Raw genomic sequence first — 23,307 nt, forward strand, 5'->3', positions numbered from 1 at the left:
TTAGGGACTTTACCACTGATAATTAAATAGTCACAGGCAACATCTTTAAAACCACATAAGCACAAGCTTGTGTATATGCAGTCACTTTAAACTAAAACCGGCTGCTATAGAGTCTTCCCATTGATATAAACTGGTTGGTTTCTACAGCATCAGGAGTTGGTATTGCAGAACCTCCCTTCAGGCAGTGGTTCTTCAATATAAATACCATTTTAGTTTGTCTAAATGCAGTCAAACTGGTTTGATGTATGATCAGTTTATGTGTAGCCATTCATTACTGGTTTAATATAAAACCAAACTCCTAAATCATTAACTGTCAAATAAAAAAGGTGCAAGTTTGGAATCAAAGGTATGTCTTAAATCTTCAATGCACAAGGGTCCAGAGTTCGACTCTTTTATCAATACTGAAGTAAATTATGTTTCCATGGCAACACAGGCTCTCCCTGCATGTCCAATCCAGGCCACTTGTGAAGCTGCATCGAAGGAAGAAAATAAAGAGAAGAATCGATATGTGAACATTCTGCCTTGTACGTATTCAGACTGAATGCAAATAGTAATAGCATGATTAATTGTGATTTTACTACCTATTATGTTAAAAACCAAGATGGTGAGTGTAGTTGGAGTTTGGCGTGTAATCATTGCTGCGCTCTGCAGTGACCCTTTTGATTAACTGGAAAGTTCTTTGATCGGTGATCCAGCAGTATCCTCCCACAGTTTTAATTTAACCATTAATGCTGAGATCTACTTGCAGAACTAATGATCACTTTATACATGCAAGATGATGAAATTTGGGGAACTTGAAGGATGAGTCATCCATGTTCCCTCCAATGCCCCTCCTGGAAGTTAGATCTGAAATCTCATTGCCACAGGACTTGGAGAATCATAGAATAGTTCATTGATATTTAATTTATAATAATTGAGACTTTACAAGGAGGTAGAACATTAATTTGAGCCACCAATCTGATAAAGTCACAGTGCAAAGGCATCAAGCGTAGACCCGAGCAGAGGGAAATGTGGAACATCAAATGGAGAATTTCTTTGGTATGAGCATTATTGAAGCCCTGGAACCAGGCCACTTGTTTTCTCCACTGCAAGAGTGTAGGGAGAAAATCTAGGTTGGAGAAATGAAACTTGGCACAGGAACCTGAAGGTTTCTGTTTTTCTCAAATAAATTTGGGTAACATTTTTTGTTTCTGAAGGTGGAAAGATCTCATGGCAGCGTCACTGTACTTCTAGCATGAAGTATAAGCTCTGAGCTCTCCCAGGTTGAGAATGGTGGCACTGGATGCAGAGCAAAGCTCCATCTGAATAATATGCCCAAACACAGAAGCATACTCACAATTTAAAATGATAGAGCTATCCATTTCTTACACTAGCCATCCCTGGTGGCCTTTTTTGGCCCCTCCCATAAAAGCATCAGCTTATGTTGGGCACAGTTGCATGAACACTGGTTACCCTCCAGTACCTTACCCAAGTGACAATGGAGAACACAATAGCCTAGCTCGATCCACAAATATGCGCTTTCCATCCATATCACTAGATAGTAATCAGATAATGCAGCATTAAGACCTATAGGGGAGAAATTGGCCTCCTTTGCGCCTCTCATTAGCGCCTCCGGGGGCGTGCTAGGGGCTTACTGATGGGTGTGGTGAAATCACCGACGCCCACAAACTTTCACAGGGGGTTAGCGCTGGCGTTACAACTTACCACCTCGATCTCTTCCACCCTGGAGATCGTGATGTCATCTGGTGTGCAGCGCCCCATTATCGCCTTGGATGTAAAATTTGCTTTCGTCCACTGCAGCATTGCCGTGCGTCAACAACGGCAACTGCAGGAGGCATTGTCACCTCAGCTGGCCAATTGAGGAGTGCTAATTAAAGGCAGTGGTGGTCAGGTAAGCCAAAATTTAATTCTGTCCCCAGTGTGTTGGATTCTGCTTTTTTTGTACCCCGTGATTGATCAGCCTTGCACTCTGAGTGCTTTGGGTTGCTATGCGCAATTGCCCAAGATTGTGGATGTCAACCAACATCCACAATCTTGGGCTTCAATGATTGAAGCATTGGCCATTCCCTTTATGGAAGGGAAGGAACCTGTAAAACCGGCAGCACTGTACGAAATATTATGCAGCGCTCTGCCGATACCACCCCTCTCATTCCCTTTAGCAATCTAAGGGAAGTAATAGCACTTGATTTAGAGCTCCACTTCCCTCTTGGAGCGCTAAACTGGCGGTTTCCGTCTGAATCAATTGTGTCGTGCCCGCCGATACTTTGCACTCCCGCAAAAGTTAGCGCTCCAAATGCGGAACTACGCAATTTCTCACCCATAACCTCCAGTTCGTTCATTGAGCTGTGGCGACTAAGCTGACCGTGGTCTTCGAAGCAGTTGAGGTATGACTATAATGCAGCATCACTGGGTTAATGGTCCTTCGAAGCAGTTGAGGTATGATGTATAATGAGAAAATTTGCACAAGTTTCCTGCTCCCATTTGCAATCGTTTTATGGAGCTATGAGCCACCTTGCAAATGTGTTTGGGCAAGATTGTCTGCTGCATACAACTGTATCTGCTGCAGACCACTCCTTGATCCTTATCATTATTACTCTGCAGTTGGCTGATGGTTGTTTCAACAGCAGTGAAGAAAGAAGAAGGAATAAGAAAGAAAGACTTGGATTTACCACTGTTGGTTTCTTGTACTGATGTGGTAATTCCAAACACTGAAGTTTTGTTATTGCTACAGACAATACATTTGCTAGGATGCATCTCAGAAAGTGGACGTCTTAAAGCGCTTTACAGCCAATGAAGTACTTTTGGAGTGTAGTCACTGTTGTAATGTAGGAAACGCGGCAGCCAATTTACGCACAAGCAAGTTCCCACAAACAGCAATGTGATAATGACCAGATAATCTGTTCTGTTATGTTGATTGGGGGATAAGAGACAAATTCAGTTGCTCTCCTTCACCAATTTTGATAAGAGATCTATTGTCTGAGAATAGAAAATAATTGAAGCTCAAGTCTAACAACTGTCACCAGATGCAAGTGACTGGTACTTGGATCTCAAATCCCGTGACCATCTGATTCAGATAAAGGCTGATTTGGTGTTGGCAACCAGCCCTTTTTTTGTTTTGTGTCTACTGTCTGAAATGTCAGAGAGCAGTTGGTTTTGTAAAAACCTCATTATCCATGCAAATTTTCAAGTCGGGGTGTGGGGATGCAAGGGTAGCGAGAGGAAGGACTGATTTTTCTGCAGAACAGGTGGAAATCCAGCTGTGGAATTGTGAATTAGTCACCTCCCGTAAGCACTTCTGAAATGCATCCTAGCAAATGTATTGTCTGTAGCAATAACATAAAACTTCAGTGTTTGAAATTACCACATCAGTACAAGAAACCAACTTGACCCTGTTTAGTCTTCATGAGTCTTTTAAATTTTCTTTTACAGGTGTGCCTTGAGCGACCAACTGTTACAAGGTTGTTATAGTCCACATGCTGTGTTAATTATATAGTGGGTTTAGCCATGCTAGAATATTTGTACCTGTACTGTGATCTAATTGCAAACTTTTTAATTTTTCCTGATGTATCACTAGATGATCACTCGCGGGTTCACCTGACACCTGTGGAGGGTGTTCCAGACTCTGACTTTATCAATGCTTCTTACATAAATGTAAGTTAATGAATCACTGTAGATAAAGTAAATAATTGTAAAAATATTATGCATAGTTTATACAATTGCAGATTCATAAATATGTTTCTTAAAAATTCAACAATAATTGTTTTTGTTAAAACAGTTCAAAGCATCCCAGAGATGCAGTACATGTGAACAAATTGTATTGTGCCATGGAGAGATATGACTTGGATATACAATGCAGTTTGATGGCAATTCTTGGTTATACTTGTCTGAGAAAATGGGGCCTAACGGGAGTGTTGGCTTTGGGGCAGCAGAGGCAAATGCTGCAATTTGTTGCGTAGCTATTCTTCGTTATTGTCATGTTGCCTCGTTCCCAGAGAAGGACTATTGATGAAAATTGGCCCTTGCAGTCTGCTGCTTTTGATATATTTAAATCTTGTAAACCATTGTGTACATAATGTGTGCGCCAAACCAAGCTTAAATATTAAAGTCAGGTCATTGGACATTTCAGGTTTCATTTCTAAACACTGCCATTTGGCCCCTTTGGGTTCAGATTTGCATGTCCCTTTTATTTAAAAAAAAATGGGTTGCACAAGGGACAGTAAAAGCCCATTCCTACCACTGAGGCACATATTGTAAATTGGCATCACACGAAAAATAAAATATTGTGTCTCGTAACTTTCTTTTTTGCTTCTCTCACTCGAATGCTTTATCATAGAAATTTATAGCACAGAAGGAGTCCATTCGGCCCATCATGTCCGTGCCGGCCGACAAAGAGCTATCCAGCTTAATCCCACTTTCCAGCTCTTGGTTCATATCCTTGTAGGTTACGGCACTTCAAGTGAACGTCCAAGTAGTTTTTAAATGTGGTGAGGGTTTCTGCCTTGACCACCCTTTCAGGCAGTGAGTTCCAGACCCCCACCACCCTCTGGATGAAAAAAAATTCCCCTCAAAGTCCCCTCTAAATCTTCTACCAATTACTTTAACACAAAAGCAAAATACTGTGAAATCTGGAATAAAAACAAAATGTTGGAAATCTCAGCAGGTCAAACAGCATCTGTGGAGAGGAAGTAGAGTTAACGTCGATGACCCTTCGTCAGAACTGGAGAGTGTTCGAAAAGAACAAATTCTTAACAAGCACTGAAAGAGGGAGGGGAAGAAAGAACAAAAGGGAAGGTCTGTGATAGGGTGGAAGACAGGAGAGATTAGAGAGGCAAAAGGGATGATGGCCCAAATTCAAATGGTAATGCCAGGAGTTAGAAAAACATTAGTCGCGATAGGGTGTGAATGGTGGTATAATGACCAACTGCCATTAGAGACAAAGAGAAAAAAGAAAGAAACAAGCTCTGAGAGGTGGGGGGGTGGGGGAGAAAGGAGTTTAAGATTGGCAGTGGCTGGCATCAATTACTTTAAATCTATGCCCCCTGGTTGTTGACCCCTCTGCTAAGGGAAATAGATCCATCCTATCCACTCTGTCGAGGCCACTCATAATTTTATACACCTCAATTAGGTCTCCCCTTAGCCTCCGCTCCAAAGAAAACAACCCCTGCCTATCCAATCTTTCCTCATAGCTAAAATTCTCCAGTCCAGGCAACATCCTCCTAAATCGCATCTGTACCCTCTTGTGCAATCTCATCTTTCTTGTAATATTGTGACCAGAACTGCACGCAGTGCTCTAGCTGTGACCTAATTAGTGTTTACAGTTCAAGCATGACCTCCCTGCTCTTATATTCTATGCCTCAGCTAATAAAGGCAAGTATCCTGTATGCCTTCTTAACCACCTTATCTACCTGTCCTGCTACCATCAGGGATCTATGGACATGCACTCCAAGGTCCCTCTGTTCCTCTACACTTTTCAGTGTCATACCATGTAATGTGTATTCCCTTGCCATGTTAGCCTTCTCCGGATTGAATTCCATTTGCCACTGTTCTGCCCACCTGACCAGTTCATTGATATCTTCCTGTAGTCTACAGCTTTCTTCTTCATTATCAACCACACAGCCAATTTTTGTATCCTCTGCAAACTTCTTAATCATACCCCCTACATTCAAGTCTAAATCATTGATAGATACCACAAAAAGCAAGGGACCTAGTACTGAGCCCTGCGAAACCCCATTGGAAACAGCCTTCCATTGATATATTCCTGCATTCTACAGCTTTCTTCTTCATTATCTTGCCACTTTTGTTTGTTGGTCTTTAACTCTATTTACCTGGTTCTCTCTCCTGTCCATTTCCTTTTCTTTTCTCTCGATCTTATCACTTTGATATATCTTCCCTGCTCTGTGTGCATGCTTCTAATACTTAAGTCATTTACTGATCTGCTCAATTTGTACCTTTTATTTTTTTGAAGCCAAGGAAATACAGCAATCATTTAGAATGCTGGAAGTGAGTAGCAGGGATTATGGGGCCCAGGGCTGAGTGAGTAGAGGCTGTCTGGAAGCTGCTATAATATAAATGGTGAGGGCCTGCGATGGGAGAAGACTGGGGCTGAAATTGCCCTCCTACCGAAAGGGGACGCACTCACCGATCTTAGATGCAGAGCGTAGAGCAAAATTTAGCTCTTTTTTGTTCCAGGCGGTGAAGTCGGGTTGCGGTAGGGCGGAAGTGCGTATGGAGCAGGGAGGATGCAGGATGTGTCGTCAGTGCCGCGCTGATTACGTTAGCATGACATGGAAGTTGCGCTGACATGTAGCAACGTCCCTCCCCTTCAGTTAAAGGGGAGGGCTGCTGCGAACTCTGCAGCCACGTTAGTGACACCTACTGGGAGAGTTTCGGCTGGGCCAGCGGTTGAACCCATGGCTGCCATTTTTGGGCCGACCTCTGAGTCGACCGTCAATTAAAATAAAATGCCGGCCTCAGCAGTGTGCCCTCCCCTTTAAGGGTGGACGTGCCGCCTAGTCACAGGCAGCTTCCTGCAGGGGGAAAACTGTCTGAGGCACCGAGCAGCGGCCAATCCGCTCCCGCGGGGCAATTTCCCACACGGGGTAGAAAGGAGGTTGCTACTGGTTGATAAGGGGTCGACGGGGCGGGAACACTAGTGGGGCGGGAACATCCACCGCCCCACAAAAAAAATTAGGGCAATGTCGCGATTGTCGCCAACCAAACGGTGAGTGCTTTCTGCACCGTCACCGCCTCTTTAAAAAAAGTGGCAATTTTGGCCCCTGTATGTTCTGACCAGTAAATCATTTGTGCGTGGGGGAGGGGGAGGGGTGGCAACTAAATTAAATAGTTACACCTTGGTTATTAAGTATATTTAGTTATAATATTCAAAAACATGTGCCTTTGCAGGTGAAAGAAACTGAGGAAAGCAGGCGTAATGTCAGAAAAGATGTTTGTTAAAATATAAATCATGAACAGAAATCGAAAAAGACTATTTCCTCTGGGAGCGGCTAATGATGAGGGGAAGTCAACTTAAAATTGTCCTGAGATAGTTTGAGAGATTAGAGAAATTTACACACTGGTTGTTTGAGCACAGTATGCTTTGCCACTGGGAGTACTTCAGGTTAACCAATGTTCCCTTAAAATATAGAAATATTTAAAGCAGAGCAAGATATAGAGCTATGAGATTAGTTTTGGATTCCTCCAGCAAAGAGCTGACACAAACTGAATGAGTCCTCCTCTGCTGTAAACTTCTAAGGTCTTATCTCGGACCAAACTTATTGGATGGATTTATGATAAAAGAGGATAATAGCGGTGAGTCCTCTGGAGAGAATCTGCCACATCAGGACTCGGGTGTGGTCATTGATTTTTTTTTCGGCATTGAAGCCATGTCCTGGGAGCCAAGCTTCTAGCATTGACCTCCACCTCAGTATCTTCCCATTGCTGTTGGAGTTGTTACCTGGAGGGCTTTCCGCCTCCTGGGAGGGAATGGGATCTCCTTCCTCCTGTCCACTGCTTATGCCATGGCCTCGAGGGCAGCAGCGGAAAACCCTGGTGTCCTCTCCGAATTTGCTCAAGTCATTGAGTACAGTACTGCCTCCCTGTTGTCTGCAGCCACAGTGCACCTCCCGTTTTGTGAAGCGCTGGTTAGCTTTATGTTGTATTGGAGATGCTCGCTATCAAACCCCTAAACAGGCATGCAGCCAATGAATAGTGCTGACTGCTCGCCTGACTCATACTTACACAGCTTAACTATTACGTGCTGCCTGGGACAACATTAACACGCGCATGCCACTGCCCTGCGCATCTGTCTTTAGACTCTTGTCACTAAACGAGGAAATACCGTAGAACATTTTTTTACATTGTGTTGCGTTATATTTGCAATTGTTTAACATATAGAATTTTCTGCAAGCAGTTCTATTCCAAGCTCTGATTGAAAATGTGGTTTTGCAGAGAATGTTCAAATGTGCTGGAACTGTGTTTTAATCAGCAGCATGCAAATATTTTTAGCCACCATTTTGATTCATGTTTAATTTTGAAATAAAATAAAATTACAAGGCACAGATCTTGCTCTAGAGCTTTCAGCCAGACCTAAAATTATATACCTGTAGTGCAATAAACTATTGAATAAATACATAAGTGTCCATTTTTCAAAAATGTAGTATTTGAAATGTTGACACCTACCCATTTAATGTTTTGTCGTCTTGAGATTTGGTTGTTGTGCTTTTTTTCTGTCATTGAGTATAGTTGCTGGATTCAGTCTTTCTTAGAGTGGCTTATTAATACCAGTACTATTTGTTGCTTAGTAACAATCTATTGACTCGTAGAATTTATATGGGACGAATAAAAACAATTTTCAGTAAAGCAATCCAACCTGTATTCCTCCAGCCGCTTCAGCTCTTTATGCTGTGGGGTTTTTTTTTAGGGTAGAAATTTATGCTATTTCCAGAGGTGGCATCAGTATTTTCATTAATGGTCTGATTTTAACACATTCCACTGAAGTGCGGGGAAATAAAAACAGCTTTTGTATACGCCAACTATAGTGCCATTTCTTCTCACTGTAATGGACATCACAATAACCTGTTCTTTGCTTATTATGGCAAGATGAGTGCGTTACTGAAATTTCCACTTTATGGGGGTAGAAAACCACATCCATGGAGTCAACAGGAATCTGTGCAAGTACTTGTGTAGCCTGGGTGACTTCACAGAATAGCTGAAGTGTTCTCATTCCTTTTGGTGCACTTTAGTTTGTTGAATTACTGTCCAGTTCTACACTTTCTAATTTCTTTCTTGCCATCGAGAAAACTTAATTGTTGCATAAAGTGTGGCCTTGTTTTGTCGTTATTAATTGCAGTTAGCACATGTGCTATTTTCTGATTGTTTCCGTTTAGTCCTATCCACACCACAGCCACATCTCACCTTACAAAGTGTGTTTATTCTTTATTTGCAGAGGGAACAAGAAGGGCATCTGCATAAATGTTTTTTTTTTGATAGCTAATATCTGATTATGCTGATCCTATATATTTTTTTCTCTTTTAAAAGGGCTATCAAGAGAAAAACAAGTTTATAGCAGCTCAAGGTAAATCATAAAACTTATTCAAATGTAGTTTTTATTTTCTCAATATGGCTGTCCAGTAATGTCTTTCAGGTAGTTGTGTTAGCTATTGAAGTCAAAATGATGGAATTAGTATTTTTTTCAACACCAATAGAAAAGGTGTTCATATATTTCAGTATTTTTTTCTTGCTCCTTCATATGATGCAATATTTTCATGCAGGCAACTCTTGCTGCATTTCTTAAATTGAAAAAATAAAATTGTAGTTTTGCTTTTCAGGTACAGTTGATAGAGACAAGGAGGGAGAGGGAAAGCAGAAAAAAAATCAGATAGGAAAACCTGACGTATACATACAGGACTGAAGGAGACACAAACTAATGAGTTAATAATTGGTTGACAGTGAAGATTACATGTTATTCAACTTCATTAGCTGTCAGTAATGTTTTTCAGTAATACAGATAGAGCAGACTGAATGCATAATCCACAGTGTTTATAGAAAGGTTCAAAAAAGTTAAAAGCTCACAATAAATAAATGCCGTATTTTTTTTAAACATGGAAGTGCTTGAAATGTTAAATTTAAGATTGAGTTATCGACTGTCCTATTTAATCTAAAATTACTATGCATTTTGGTGGGATTAGGCCACTATCTATCTCCACAGGAAGAGAGGATGAAAGTAGCAGATTGATTATCTTATCTGCAATCTCCAAAGGAAATGGCCTGCTATATTTATTTGCCATTGACGAATTAGTTTGTTTTGACTTGCCTATGGTATAAATTTAGCGTTTTGTTTAGAAATAATTTTTAAGTGGTATTTCTCCATTTTGGTTTCTCTTATTCAGCAGGAGGAATCCTACCAAACTTGTAGCTCATGACCTAGAAATTCGGCAGGTTTGCGCCTGTTTAGCGCCATGGCAAAGCTGAAAAAGTAAATTTTTTGGCGCTAAATGAGTCGCACAAAATCTAGTGCCCAATTGGAAAAATCGGCATCGGTTTTGCATCAGCGCTAAAAATTACCGCCAGCCTGTTTTTTTTTTTTGCCTTTTTTATGACCGTGCAGCGTTGCACGCTGATTGATATCATCGGGGCCGGAAATTCGCCGATATCGCCATTTTTATGGCTGGCCCAAAAACACGGCCAAAAGAAAATCAAGTTTTACCAGGTCGGATCCAGGGAGCACTTAGCAGAAGTTCATTGCATAAAAGGATTTGAAGGAAAGGCTGCGTTTTAGACAGTGAGCTTTATGTGAGTTCATAGTTCGTTTTTATGGATATTTAAGGACATTTAAAAGAATGGGGGCTATAATATCTCTGCCATTATTCCTGGCTGCTTTTTCAATGCAGCATCGAGCTGGAAGAAGACTTATTCAAGAGCATTTTGAGCGTAATCGAGACATATGCGGAGTCGGCCTTACCCCCTCTTTCCGCCCCCCCCCCCCCCCCGCATGAGTTTACAGGGAATAGCGCTCATACTTGCATCTATCAGGCGCACAGTGCGTTCGAAGTCTGCGCTTCCGAAAAAAAGGTAGTCACAGAGTTGTGCCAGCTGATAAAGGCAGACCTACAGCCTACCAGCGGGAACAGGACTGCATTGCCCGTCGAGGTGAAGGTGACTGCGACACTTTCCTTCTTTGTCTCTGGTTCCTTTCAGGCATCAGCAGGGGACATCTGCTCCATCTTGCAGGTCACTACACATAGCTGCATTCTCCAGGTGACTACTGCACTGTACGCATGCAAGATGGACTTTATAAAGTTCCCAATGACCAAGGAGGCACAGAATGAGAGGGCTGTAGGTTTTGCACGAATTGCTGGCTTCCCCAAGGTTTAGGCTGCCATTGATTGTATGCACATCGCCCTGTGAGCACCTTTGGAGGATCCACAGGTTTACCGAAGATTCCACTCCCTGAACGTACAGATCCTCTGCGACCATACTCAACGCATCATGGCAGTAAATGCCCAATTTCCAGGGAGCATCCATGATGCTTTCATCTTGCGTGAGAGCACTGTCTCATACCTGTTCAAGCGTCAGCCACAAGGCCAGAGCTGGATGCTGGGGGACAAAGGTTATGGCCTCGCTACCTGGCTCATGACCTCCCTCCGGAACCCTCAGACACAAGCCGAGCATCGTTACGACAGTCATATAGCCACACGCAACATTGTCGAAAAGACAATTGGAGTGCTCAAGCAGCATTTCCAATGCATGGACCACTCTTGAGGCTGCCTGCAATACTCCCCTCAGCAGGTAGCAGAGTTCATTGTGGTGTACTGCATGCTTCACAACTTAGCCATCATGACTGGACAGGGTTTGCCACCGGGGACTGCAGGACCTCCTCAGGAGAGAGGGGAGGAGAAGGGGTGGGAGGACGAGGAAGACCAAGAGGAGGGGGAGGAGGAAGACCACGATGAGGAGCCTAGCGATGAACCCATCCCACCACCACCAAAGGGGAGGCCTCGTGGAGCTTTTGCCACTGCAAAAGCCTTATGTCAGCAGCTCGTAATTCATCGCTTTACTTGAACAGTGAACGGCACGTTTCACCGTTGCCTGCCCATTCTATACCACACTTCCCCCTCTTATTCTGCAAATGAGACACTACACAGGAATAGTTATGGTGAATAAAATAATTTATTTAACATACAGTAACTTGAATAAGATTTATTGAGCATTGTAAATGTAATTTGCAAACTGGAATAACATTTATTAAACATTTTTGTGAACTATTAATAACTCAACAGAATTGGAAAACTTTAAAAACTTTTATAAAATAGCACAACGAAAGAACAACCCCTGCACCTAACGTCTTTTACCTGTGGCCTAACCCCCTTCCTTTGCGCCATGACCGTACCCAAGGTGGTACCAAGACATCATCCAACAACGCGGCCAGAGTCGTTCTCTAAAATGGGGATAGACAATGGCCTGTGTGAATCCCCTGGAGAAGCTCGGGTTATGAAAGGTCCGGCTTCTGAGTGGCGAGCGTCTTGCTTGGCCTTGCTACTCACAGGTGATGTGGGTCTGGGTGCCGTGACACTGGGGACTGCCGTGTCAAATGTCAAGACTGTTATGTATATAAACATTACCAATGTGTAAAACTTTCCACCGGGGGCACACCTGTGGGTCACCTGCACACCCTGGGCAAGCAGGTATAAAAAGGCAGTCTACCATGCTGCCTCTGGACTCTGGAGTTACAATAAAGAAACCAAGGTCACAACAGTTTGATCTTAAGATATACAGTCTTGTGGACCTTGGATCGGCCAAAGTCCGAGAATGTGTCTTTCTGGTCATAGCTACTGGCCACCCCCTCCCCCAGGAATAGCTTCCCGAGTTTCCTTGCCCTCACTCTTCGTGGTCCCCTACACCCCCACAGGATGGGCTGAGGTGGAGGCTTCCATTGGCAGATGGGGCGCCTCCTCATTTTAAAATAGAAAACAACAGATGAGTGGTTAGCAGCAGGGGAGGGGACAGGGTGAAATGAGGAAGGCCACATAATGCAGGCTCATTTGAAGGACCAGTGCTACTGCATTATATGTCGCCCACAGACACTGCATGACATTTCCACAACCCTAGCCCACAGACACTGCACCACATTGCCCCAACCCTAGCTCACAGACACTGCATCACATTGCCCCAACAGGACTTGCCCTCCGTTTCGAGCAGGGGATCAGCACCCCCATGGGTAGTTGACCTCCCTGAGGCACCGATCAGAACTGCCATACGTTCCTCCAGGTCCGTTAACGGCAGTGTCTGGGGTGGACCACCGCCTGTGCACCGCTGCTCACGGCTGCTGTGCAAAAACTTTCCCTGCAAAGATGACAATTGGAATGGTTACCAGAGGGCCCTTCTGCTCTTGTAACACACACAGATAGCCATCAAAGCATGTATACCATACTCTGTGCATTTAATACAGTCCTCTGTTTAATGGCCCTGATAGTTGCACGTGGTTCATGAGGAAGACATCGAAGTGCAAAAACATCTTTTAAGATGTCAAAAAGCAGTCTTACTAATGTGTAACAATCATTCATGGTAAATCATCATCATAGGCGGTCCCTCAAATGAGGATGACTTGCTTCCACGAGTTCACAGGTGTTTCGATGAAGGACCCGATGTTCCACTCCTGAACTCCAATTGTTGGGGTGGAAGATGCCTGTGCTGGATTTTTTTAACTTGTGGCGACCGTTGCACGCCAGCCACCACACGGCTTGACAGAGCTCGGTCTTGCTCCAGTTGCAAGGATTAACTAAGACGACTGGAGGCCTGCTTTGCTGCAAGGATTTAGCGCGCGCACATCGCAGTGTGTGCTGGCCTGTGCTGCCCCTGGGCCCTCTGCTCTTCTGGGCCCCGTACCCTCATCTGTCACACCTCTGCCATGATCTCTTGCTGCTCCTCCATCATAAACATTCACTGCATCTCACCATAAACACTCGCCGCTCATCCGCCCCGACCTTCCCACTCCTCTGTTCCTGGGTCCTGCCGATGTTCCTGTCCATGCTCCAAAACAGCGACTAAGGTTTTGATGACGTCACCCAGTCGCCCACCTCAAACTCATCGCACACTTGGAGCAGGTCGCGCTGGAGGCTTCATAGCAAATAAGGTGCAACACTAAGCCTACTTATACCAACATGTCAGATTTACAAAGTAATGAATGAGTGCATGAATAAAAATATTACTTACTCTCTCGACCCTGCAATGGTCATTGAACACTTTTTCCTACATTGTTGATGGTCCCTCTGGTATTATCGACTGAGGAGACCTCCTCAACCATGCTGGTCCACAATCACCTTCGCACAACTGGGAGGGTTTACCGACACCCCTCCTATTAAATTCCTTCCATCTGGTTTGCACAGGTGCAATGAGGGTCTCTTTGCTCATAGCTAAACTTTTGAGCTCACTGACTGCTGGAGTCCCCTTCCAACGTGGCTGCTTGGTCTGTGGAAAATACCTGCTTCAGCCCTGGATGTACTGCGCATGCGTGGGCGCACCCTGACAGCTGACCAGAATTGTGGAAGGAGAAGAAAAAAAGTTGCGCATGTGGAGAAGACCCGTTTTTTTGGGGGGGGGGGGGGGGGGTGACGGAGGTTCCGCAAAATTTGGCTGCGGCACACAAATTCCATAGTGCAATGACGGATTTAGTGATATCGCTGGTCACCGTTTGGCGAATTTTGTGACTTCCATCCCATAGGCAGTCCCTCGGAATCGAGCAAGACTTGCTTCCACTCCTGAAATGAGTTCTTTGGTGGCTGAACAGTCCAACACGAGAGCCACAGACTCTCTCACAGGTGGGACAGATAATCGTTGAGGGAAGGGGTGGGTGGGACTGGTTTGCCGCACGCTCTTTCCGCTGCTGTGCTTGATTTCTGCATGCTCTCGCCGTTGAGACTCGGTAAGTGCTCAGCGCCCTCCTGGATGCACTTTCTCCACTTAAGGCGGTCTTTGGCCAGGGACTCCCAGGTGTCAGTGGGGATGTCTCACTTTATCAGGGAATCTTTGAGGGTGTCCTTGTAACATTTCTGCTGCCACCTTTGGCTCATTTGCCATGAAGGAGCTCCGCATAGAGCACTTGCTTTGGGAGTCTCGTGTCTGGCATGCGATCTATGTAGTCTGCCCAGCGGAGCTGATCGAGTGTGGTCAGTGCTTCAATGCTGGGGATGTTAACCTGGTCAAGGACTTTGATGATGTTGGTGCGCCTGCCCTCCCAGGGGATTTGTAGGATCTTGCGGAGATATTGTTGGTGATATATCTCCAGCAACTTGAGGTGTCCACTGTACATGGTCCATGACTCTGAGCCATACAGGAGGGGGTGGGTATTACTACAGCCCTGTAGACCATGAGCTTGGTGGTAGATTTGAGGGCTTGGTCTTCGAACACACTTTTCCTCAGGTGGTTGAAGGCTGCACTGGCGCAATGGAGGCGGTGTTGAATCTCCTCCTCAATGTCTGCTTTTGTTGATGAGAGGCTCCCGAGGTATGGGAAATGCTCCACATTGTCAAGGGCCGTGCCGTGGATCATGATGCCTGGGGTGCAGTGTTGTGCGGCGAGGACAGGCTGGTGGAGGACCTTTCTCTTATGGATGTTTAGCGTAAGGCCCATGCTTTCGTATGCCTCAGTAAATACATCAACTATATGCTGGAGTTCAGCCTCAGAATGTGCGTAGACGCAGGTGTCGTCCGCGTACTGTAGCTGAACGACAGAGGTTGGGGTGATCTTGGACCTGGCCTGGAGGCGGCCAAGGTTAAACAGCTTCCCACTGGTTCTGTAGTTTAGTTCCACTTCAGCGGGGAGCTTGTTGATTGTGAGGTGGAGCATGGCAGCGAGGAAGATTGAGAAGAGGGTTGGAGCGATGACGAGCCCTGTTTGACCCCGGTACGGACATGGATTGGGTCTGTAATGGACCGTTGATAAGGATCACAGCCTGCATGTCGTCGTGTAGAAGGCGAAGGATGTTGACAAACTTTTGGGGGCATCCGAAATGGAGGAGGACGCTCCATAGACCCTCGCGGTTGACAGTGTCAAAGGCCTTCGTAAGGTCGAAGAAGGCCACGTATAAGGGCTGGCGCTGCTCCCTGCACTTTTCCTGCAGCTGTCGCGCTGCAAAGATCATGTCCGTTGTGCCCCGTAGGGGACGAAATCCGCACTGTGACTCCGGGAGGAGCTCCTCAGCCACGGGGAGAAGACGGCTGAGGAGGACTCTAGCGACAGCTTTCCCAGTGGCTGGTAGCAGGGAGATTTGCCTATAATTGCCGCAGTTGGACTTGTCCCCTTTTTTAAAGATGGTCACCATCACTGCATCTCTGAGCTCTCCCGGCATGCTCTCCTCCCTCCAGATGAGAGATGAGGTCATTATCCGTGCCAACAGTGCCTCTTCGCCATACTTTAGCGCCTCAGCAGGGATTCCATCCGCTCCCGTAGCCTTGTTATTTTTGAGCTGTATTATGGCTTTTCCTACCTCATGCAACTTTGGGGTTTCACTGAGGAAGTGTTGGGTCGCATGCTGCGGATTGGAGTCGAGAACACTCAAGTCAAAGGCAGAGTCTCAATTGAGGAGATCTTCGAAGTGCTCCTTCCAGCAGGACCTGACTGCCTCGGTGTCCTTGATGAGTGTTTCTCCGTTCTTAGCCAGCAGTGGGGTGGGGCCTTAGGAGTTTGAACCGTAGGTGGCCTTGACTACGATGAATAATTCTCGCATATCATGGCTGTCGGCCAGTTGTTGTATCTCCTGTGCTTTCTCCATCCACCACCTGTTGTTTAGGTCCCGGGTTTTTTGTTGGACCTCAGCCTTGAGCCGCCTGTAATGTTGCTTTGCTGCACTTGCGATCTATTAGTTCTTGGATCTCCTGATCATTCTCTTCAAACCAGTCCTGGTGTCTCTTCGCAGGCACTGGTTATGGAGGCCTGGAGTACAGACCAAGCGCTGTGGGCATTCTGCATCTCGGGGTCATCAAGGCACGCCAGGTTAGCGCTGAGGCGCTGGCTGTGCATTAGGGCTCGCTTAGCTGGGTCCTTAAGAGCCCCGGCATTGACTTTTTTGCGGCACTGCTTCTGCTGTTCCCTCCGCTTTGGGGCTATGTTAATGTCGATGATGGATCGGATTAGGCAGTGGTCCGTCCAGCAGTTGTCAGCTCCTGTCATGGCGCGAGTGATGCACAGATCCTTGCGATCCCTGGCTCGGATGATGACCTAGTCGAGCAGATGCCAGTGTTTGGAGCGAGGGTGTTGCCACGATGTCTTGTATTTGCCCCTCTGGTGGAACAGGGTGTTGGTGATGAGAAGTTCATGTTCTAGACATTTTGTCAGGAGTAGGGTACCTCTGGAGTTGGTTTTCCCTACCCCCTCTCTGCCAATCACGCCTTCCCAGAGGGCTGTGTCTTTGCCGACCTTGGCTTTGAAGTCACCTAGGAGGATCAATTTGTCGCCCGCGGAGACGTGGGACAGGGATGTTTCGAGGTTGGAATAAAAACCCTCTTTGGTCTCGTCAGTTGCATCGAGTGTTGGGTCGTACGCACTGATGACTGTGGCGCATTGGTTCCGGAATAGGGTGAGTCGAAGAGTCATGAGACGTTCGTTAACCCCACAGGGGGAGTCTTTGAGGCAGTCAACCAGCTCATTTTTGATGGCGAAACCGAGTCCGTGAAGGAGGCGTTCTTCCTCTGGTTTTCCTTTCCAGAAAAAGGTGTAACCGCCACCTTGTTCCTTGAGCTGGCCTTCCCCTGCCCGCCGGGTCTTTCTTAGGGCGGCGTTGTCGATGTCGAAGCATCTTAAGTTCCTGGGCAACTATGGCGGTGTAGCGTTCCGGCCTGTCGCTGTTGGAGTTGTCCATGAGGGTCCTGATGTTCCAGGTCCCGAACTTCATGGTAATGGAGTGGAAGATGCCTGTGCGTGAGTTCTTTTAATGTGGGGTGGTCGTTGCACACCGGCCACCACACGGGCCTAGCTGAGCAAGGTCTTGGTCCAGTGGCAAGGGGGTCCAAGACAACTGGAGACCAGGCACTGTTATATGAGCCTAATTGCCTATGGCGAGATATTGGCCGCAAGCTCGGCGCCGAGTAGCACCCTTGATGGTAGGTGGCCTGAGGCTTGGTTGGGGGCAGGCATTTGGAAGGTCAGTTGTCCGCTGGAGTTCTGAGTGGGAGGTCAGCAAGGAATGGGAGGGTGGAAGAGTCATAGCCATGATGCTCATCAGAAGAGGAGGCCAGGTCACCAGCGATAACGGTAACCCAACACTTAAAAAAAAAAAAATAACTCCGTGATTATCGCCCAAAAACAGGCAAAATCGCTAATACCCGAATTTCTAGCCCCATGTCTTCTCAGCCAGTAATTTATGCTGTTCCCCTTCCAATATCTTTCAGGGCCGAAGGAAGAAACTGTGAATGACTTCTGGAGGATGATATGGGAGCAAAACACAGCAACGATTGTCATGGTGACAAACCTAAAAGAGAGGAAAGAGGTAGTGCTGTTACGAGATTATTTTTGCTAAGTGGTGTTTTCCACATGATAAATGTGTGCCCTTTTTTTCCATTTACCTCACATTTGGAGAAATAGAAGTGAGACTATATTTTCTAAAAAAAAAATGTTTATTCCCTTCAAGCAAATAACATTTTAAAAATGAAAATATAAGTGAGCCACATATAGCCCCTGAGACCACCAAACAGATCATCATTCCATCCTACATACAAAGAAGGGCTTTATTCCTGCCTTTTATGTCACAGTGCATCTTATATAGAACTGAACACTGAACTGAATGTCTACAGAATAGCCATGTAAATGCTTATTAATTTAAATAAACTGAGATAAGGGGGAAACGCAGGACAGGAGGAGTTATTGTAATCCTGATATTCAAAGAAAATTAGGATTAATTTAACCACAGCAGTGAGGAAAATACTCAACACTATTGAACCCTATTTGTATTCACTTGGAGTATACAGGCTATCTGTGTACTTTCTGAAGAAGTAGGCCATGCTCACTAATCATGCCACCACTCGACTGAAGTTCTTTTGGGAACGATAGGTTTTGCATGCATTACATCCAGAATTTCAGAATATACTTGCTATAGTCCTGAGGGCTGTACAGTAGATAAATGAAATGAATGGAAATCTAGCTGGATTGAAATTCCAAATGTCAGTAAAAATGCAAAAGATGAAGACAAATGGCAGAGCTCTCTACGTTCAATAATGTGTTAATCTAGTCCCAACATTTAATATAATTACTCACTAAATTAAAAAATAACACACTGAATACACGTCATAATCAATATTTTGTCTGTTAATACACCCACCTATTTTCTCCATAAGCAGTATCCAGACACTAATAAAATATTTGCTAATGGTATCAAGTATTCTGAGATTTAGACTGAGGAACAGCAAATGGAATTTGGTGAGACTGAAAATGTACGGTAATGTGCACACAATGGATCAGTGTCCAAAATAGAAAAGGATATGATTTAGGTATAACTAATTACCAAAAGTACCTGGTATCAGGAAGACTGTGGTGATGCAACATCTGAAAGGATATTTGATCAAACAAGTTATTCCTGACCCTCTTGAACCCATTGATCAGGGTCATTGTGAACTCTTTGCAGTTCTGAGTACCCTACTTTTAAAACCATACACCAAAGAGAAAATGCTACAAGAATGATTCCAACTTTTAGGATTTTTCCAATTTTCACCCTCCTCACCTGAAGGCCTTTGTGAGGTACAGTTCCATTAGCAAAATCAAACCTCGAGACCTCATCAAAAGGGCTCAATCTTCAAGTGTGAATCATATGAATTTACAGCACGGAAGGAGGCCATTTCAGCCCATCGTGTCCGCACCGGCCAACAAAGAGCTATCTAGCCTGATCCCACTTTCCAGCTCTTGGTCTGTAGCCCTGTAGGTTATGGCACTTCAAGTGCACATCCAAGTACTTTTTAAATCTGGTGAGGGTTTCAGCCTCTACCATCCTTTCAGTGAATTCCAGACTCCCATCACTCTCTCTAGGTGAAGGAATTTTCCCTCAAATCCCCTCTAAACATTCTACCAATTACTTTAAATCTATACCCCGTGGTTATTGCTGAGGGAAATAGGTATATCCTATCCACTCTATCTAGGCTCCTCATAATTTTATACACCTCAATAAGATCTCCCCTCAGCCTCCTCTGTTCCAAAGAAAACCAGCATAGCTTATCCAATCTTTTCTCATAGCTAATATTCTCCAGTCTAGGCAACACCCTCGTAAATCTCCTTTGTACTCACTCTAGTGCAACCGCATCTTTCCTGTAATGTAGGGCACAAGTTTTGGCTGTCCCGCAGAACGGCGCACCTTCGAGAGGCCTGCCTATTTTGTAGAATTAAAAGCGCCCCTAAAACTTAGCTCGCAATTCTCGGCATTCCGCAGGCCTGTTTTGTAGTTGGCACGGCTCAGCAAGCAACTGGGGGCGGAGCTACAGACCTGCACCGAAAAGAGTGCCGGCAGCTGCACGTGTGCGCAGTAGCTCCCGGCCCTCCTGCAAGTCCTGTCTCCGGGTGACCCTATCCCTGGCTAAAGAGACATCGCGATGTTTGACGCCCCTACCCCGGGCCGAGTGGCCTGCCTGCCTCACCATGCCTCGCCTCGTCGCCACTGCCCTTACCTCCTCGGCGGCGGGGCCTGCCCGACCAGCAGCTCTTCGGTGGCGGGGCCCGCCTGAACTCCTCCCCGGTGGCAGGCTCTGCCCGAACATCTCCTCAGCAGCGGGGCCCGCCCGACCAGCTCTTCAGTAGGCAGGGTTGCGTGTGCTGTTGGAGGGCTCCCGGTGCTCCCGAATGGATAGGTGAGTAGAAACTTTTAATTTTTTATTTATTGATTTATTTATTGATTTTTTTTTATTGATTTCTTGATTTATCATTTATTATTGATGATGGCTCTTTATTGCTAAAAGTGAAGTGTTTAATGCTTTGGAAAATCCCCTAACTTCCCTTCCTCTCCCCCCCCACCCCCTCTCCTCCCCCCGCCCATCTCTGGCTACATGCGTCTAATTTCTAAAGTGTATGCATGGTTTTTTCTGAGCGTACAAAAGTCGACATTCTAAGTTAGTTTGGAGTAACTTTTCGCTACCTAAACTTACAAAACGGGCGTAAGTGGCTGGTAACGCCCCCTTTTGGAAAGAAAAACAGAACTAAAACGAAACTAAACTAACTCACTAGAGCTGGATCAAACTAAATGCCGAGAATTGCGATTTCTAAGATACTCCAAACTAAACTAGTTGCTCCAAAAAAAAAGGAGCAACTCCAGCCGAAACTTGGGCCCATGGTAACCAGAACTGCACGCAGTACTCTAGCTGAGGCCTAACTAGTGTTTTATACAGTTCAAGCATAACCTCTCTGCTCTTGTATTCTATGCCTCGGCTAATAAAGGTAACCACCTTATCTACTTGGCCTACTACCTTCATTGATCTGTGGACATGCACGCCAAGATCTCTTTGTTCAAGACTCCACATTGAGTGCCAATGGGATATTCAACTTTAGAGGGCATCATGGCTGAGATTGATACTGTCCATGTGTGCACTTTCTAGCAGGGGTCACTGAATAGTGATGAGAAATTGGGCCTCTGTCGCAGGAGCCCCATTTATGTTTTTGCCCTCTTTTCCCCAAGGAGTAATTTATACATTCTTAGGATTTAAATTAGATAAAGTTCATAAAACTAGAAAAAAAAGATTGAGTCAGTTAATCCAGGTCTTCAAAGTGTTGATTGGTGTGCATAATGGTCTAACTTTGATTATTTTTTTCCAATGTTGTTCTCTGTTCTGAAGGAGCAGACTTTCAATTTTTCACAGGTACCCACTGGTACCTTGCTCAGTTGCAGCTCTTGTGCCAGCTCAGACAGTGAGTTGGCAGCTATTTGACCCAGGAGGCAGTCACAACAGAGCCTAACACACACACCCTTTTTTCACCAGTGGTTAAAGTGATAATCAGCATGCTTTTTGCTCTGAAGCCTTGTCATCTAAGCACCATAAATGCTCTGATTTGTGTTGCAGTGCAAGTGCGCCCAGTACTGGCCAGACCAGGGTTGTTGGACATATGGGAACATCAGAGTGTCGGTGGAAGACATGATGGTGTTGGTGGACTACACCATCCGCAAGTTCTGTATTCAGCAAGTAAGTCTCTTTTTTAAGTTTGTTTGGTTGGTACAGTTCAGTGTCTAGATTTGAAAATACAATTAAATGATTTTTGACTTGTTTCACTTGAGTGCTGTGTTTTGACTGGAAAACATATTTAGACCCTGTTTTGAGTCGAACTTATATGATGAGATATACAGTTCATGAAAAGTTGCTTGACATACAATCTTAGAGTAATTCAATGCCTTAGCTGGCTGTTCCGTCATCTCATAGAAGCAAAGAATCTTGACGCTCAGACAGAGGCCATTCAGCGAATCGTGCCTGACCTGGCTTTTTGAAAGACCTAATCAATTCGTCCCATTCCCCATAATACTGCCCTTTCCCCATAACCCTGCAATTTTTTTTCCCCTTCAGGTATTTATCCAATTCCCCATTTGAAAGTTACTATTGAATCTGCCTCCACCACCCTTTCAGGCAGTGCATTCCAGCTCATAAATTAATGGCCCTGAAATTCCGATCTTCCGGGTCCGTAAGAAGTTCCTACGGACCTGGGAAGGTATTGGAAAAGCCGGTTTACAGCACGCAGTGCACATGCGCTGGAAACCGACATTTCCGATCTGTCAAGTTTTTGGTCTTGACAGATGCCCGCAACTCAGGAGCTAGGACACTTACAGGGCAAGATTTCCGATATTTACGAATATCTTGCCCTGCAAATATCCTTTAAAATCCTGTGCCTGAAAGAGCAGGCGTATAGCCTACTTTTACAGGCGTAAGTGATTTAAAAATCCACATACAAATAAAAAATAAAGTTATAAAAGCACTTTTTATGTTTAAAAACCCTTCCCACTACGGTAAATTTATTTTAAGTGTTAATAAAAAAAAAAATTTTTTTAAGTCAGAAAACTTTTTTTTATAACAACTTTAATTTAAATGCATGTTAATTGTGTACTTCATTTAATATTTTTTAATTGTTTTTTTAAGTGTTTGGGGGGTGGGGGGGGTGGGGTTCTCATTCATAGCAATAGGAGTTCTGCACTTTCGGAACTCCTATTGCTATGAATGAGAAACTATACTGTACCTGATTGGCTGCTGTCACTAGATCCCGGCCTGTGCACGAGCTGGCGCGCAGTCACTTCTGGGCCTCAGGCTCGGAAGTTCGGACAGTCGCAGCAGCAGGTTAGTGCGTATCATTTTGCTTTTTTAAGGTCGTTTCCCCGCAGGAAGAGGTCGAATGAAATTTCAGGGACAATACGTTGTAAAAAAAATTTTTTAAATTTCATTCTTTTGCCAGTTACCTTAAATCTGTATCCTCTGGTTGACAATAAAAAGCATTTAGTTGCAACAGATTCCTGGAAATGTCCTATTTTTTGTGTTTCCAATTACATTTTTGTCCATTTCAGTGGGAGGACAATACGGTAAGATAGTGTTTATGTTACTGGATTAGTGAATATATATTCAAATCCCACCATGACAATCAGTAATTTTTTTTAAAAGCTAGTGACCGTAAAAAGCTAATAAAAGTGACCGTGAAGCTTGGTTTAAATTGTTGTAAAAACCTAATTGGTTCACACATGTCCTTTAGGGAAGGAAATCTGATGTCCTCAGTAGGTCTGGCATATATGTAACTCCAGTCCCTTGGTTTACTCTTGCCTGCCATCTGAAGTAGCCTAGCAAGCCACTCGCTACAAGAAGGCGGCCCACC

The 23,307-nt window shown here is 44.8% G+C and overlaps 1 protein-coding gene across 5 annotated transcripts in view; it reads left to right on the forward strand.

The window, feature by feature from the left end:
• ptpra (protein tyrosine phosphatase receptor type A) overlaps positions 1 to 23,307 on the forward strand; it is a 290,068-nt gene that overhangs the window by 217,387 nt on the left and 49,374 nt on the right. For all 5 annotated transcript variants that reach the window (XM_070866834.1, XM_070866832.1, XM_070866836.1 and 2 more), the window contains 5 exons: positions 434 to 524; positions 3,575 to 3,651; positions 9,037 to 9,073; positions 17,883 to 17,980; positions 21,525 to 21,644. In XM_070866834.1, the coding sequence (XP_070722935.1) occupies positions 434 to 524; positions 3,575 to 3,651; positions 9,037 to 9,073; positions 17,883 to 17,980; positions 21,525 to 21,644 (423 nt within the window). The remainder of the gene's footprint in view (positions 1 to 433; positions 525 to 3,574; positions 3,652 to 9,036; positions 9,074 to 17,882; positions 17,981 to 21,524; positions 21,645 to 23,307) is intronic.

Source organism: Pristiophorus japonicus, chromosome 2, assembly GCF_044704955.1.
Source record: "Pristiophorus japonicus isolate sPriJap1 chromosome 2, sPriJap1.hap1, whole genome shotgun sequence".
Classification (NCBI taxonomy): domain Eukaryota; kingdom Metazoa; phylum Chordata; class Chondrichthyes; family Pristiophoridae; genus Pristiophorus; species Pristiophorus japonicus.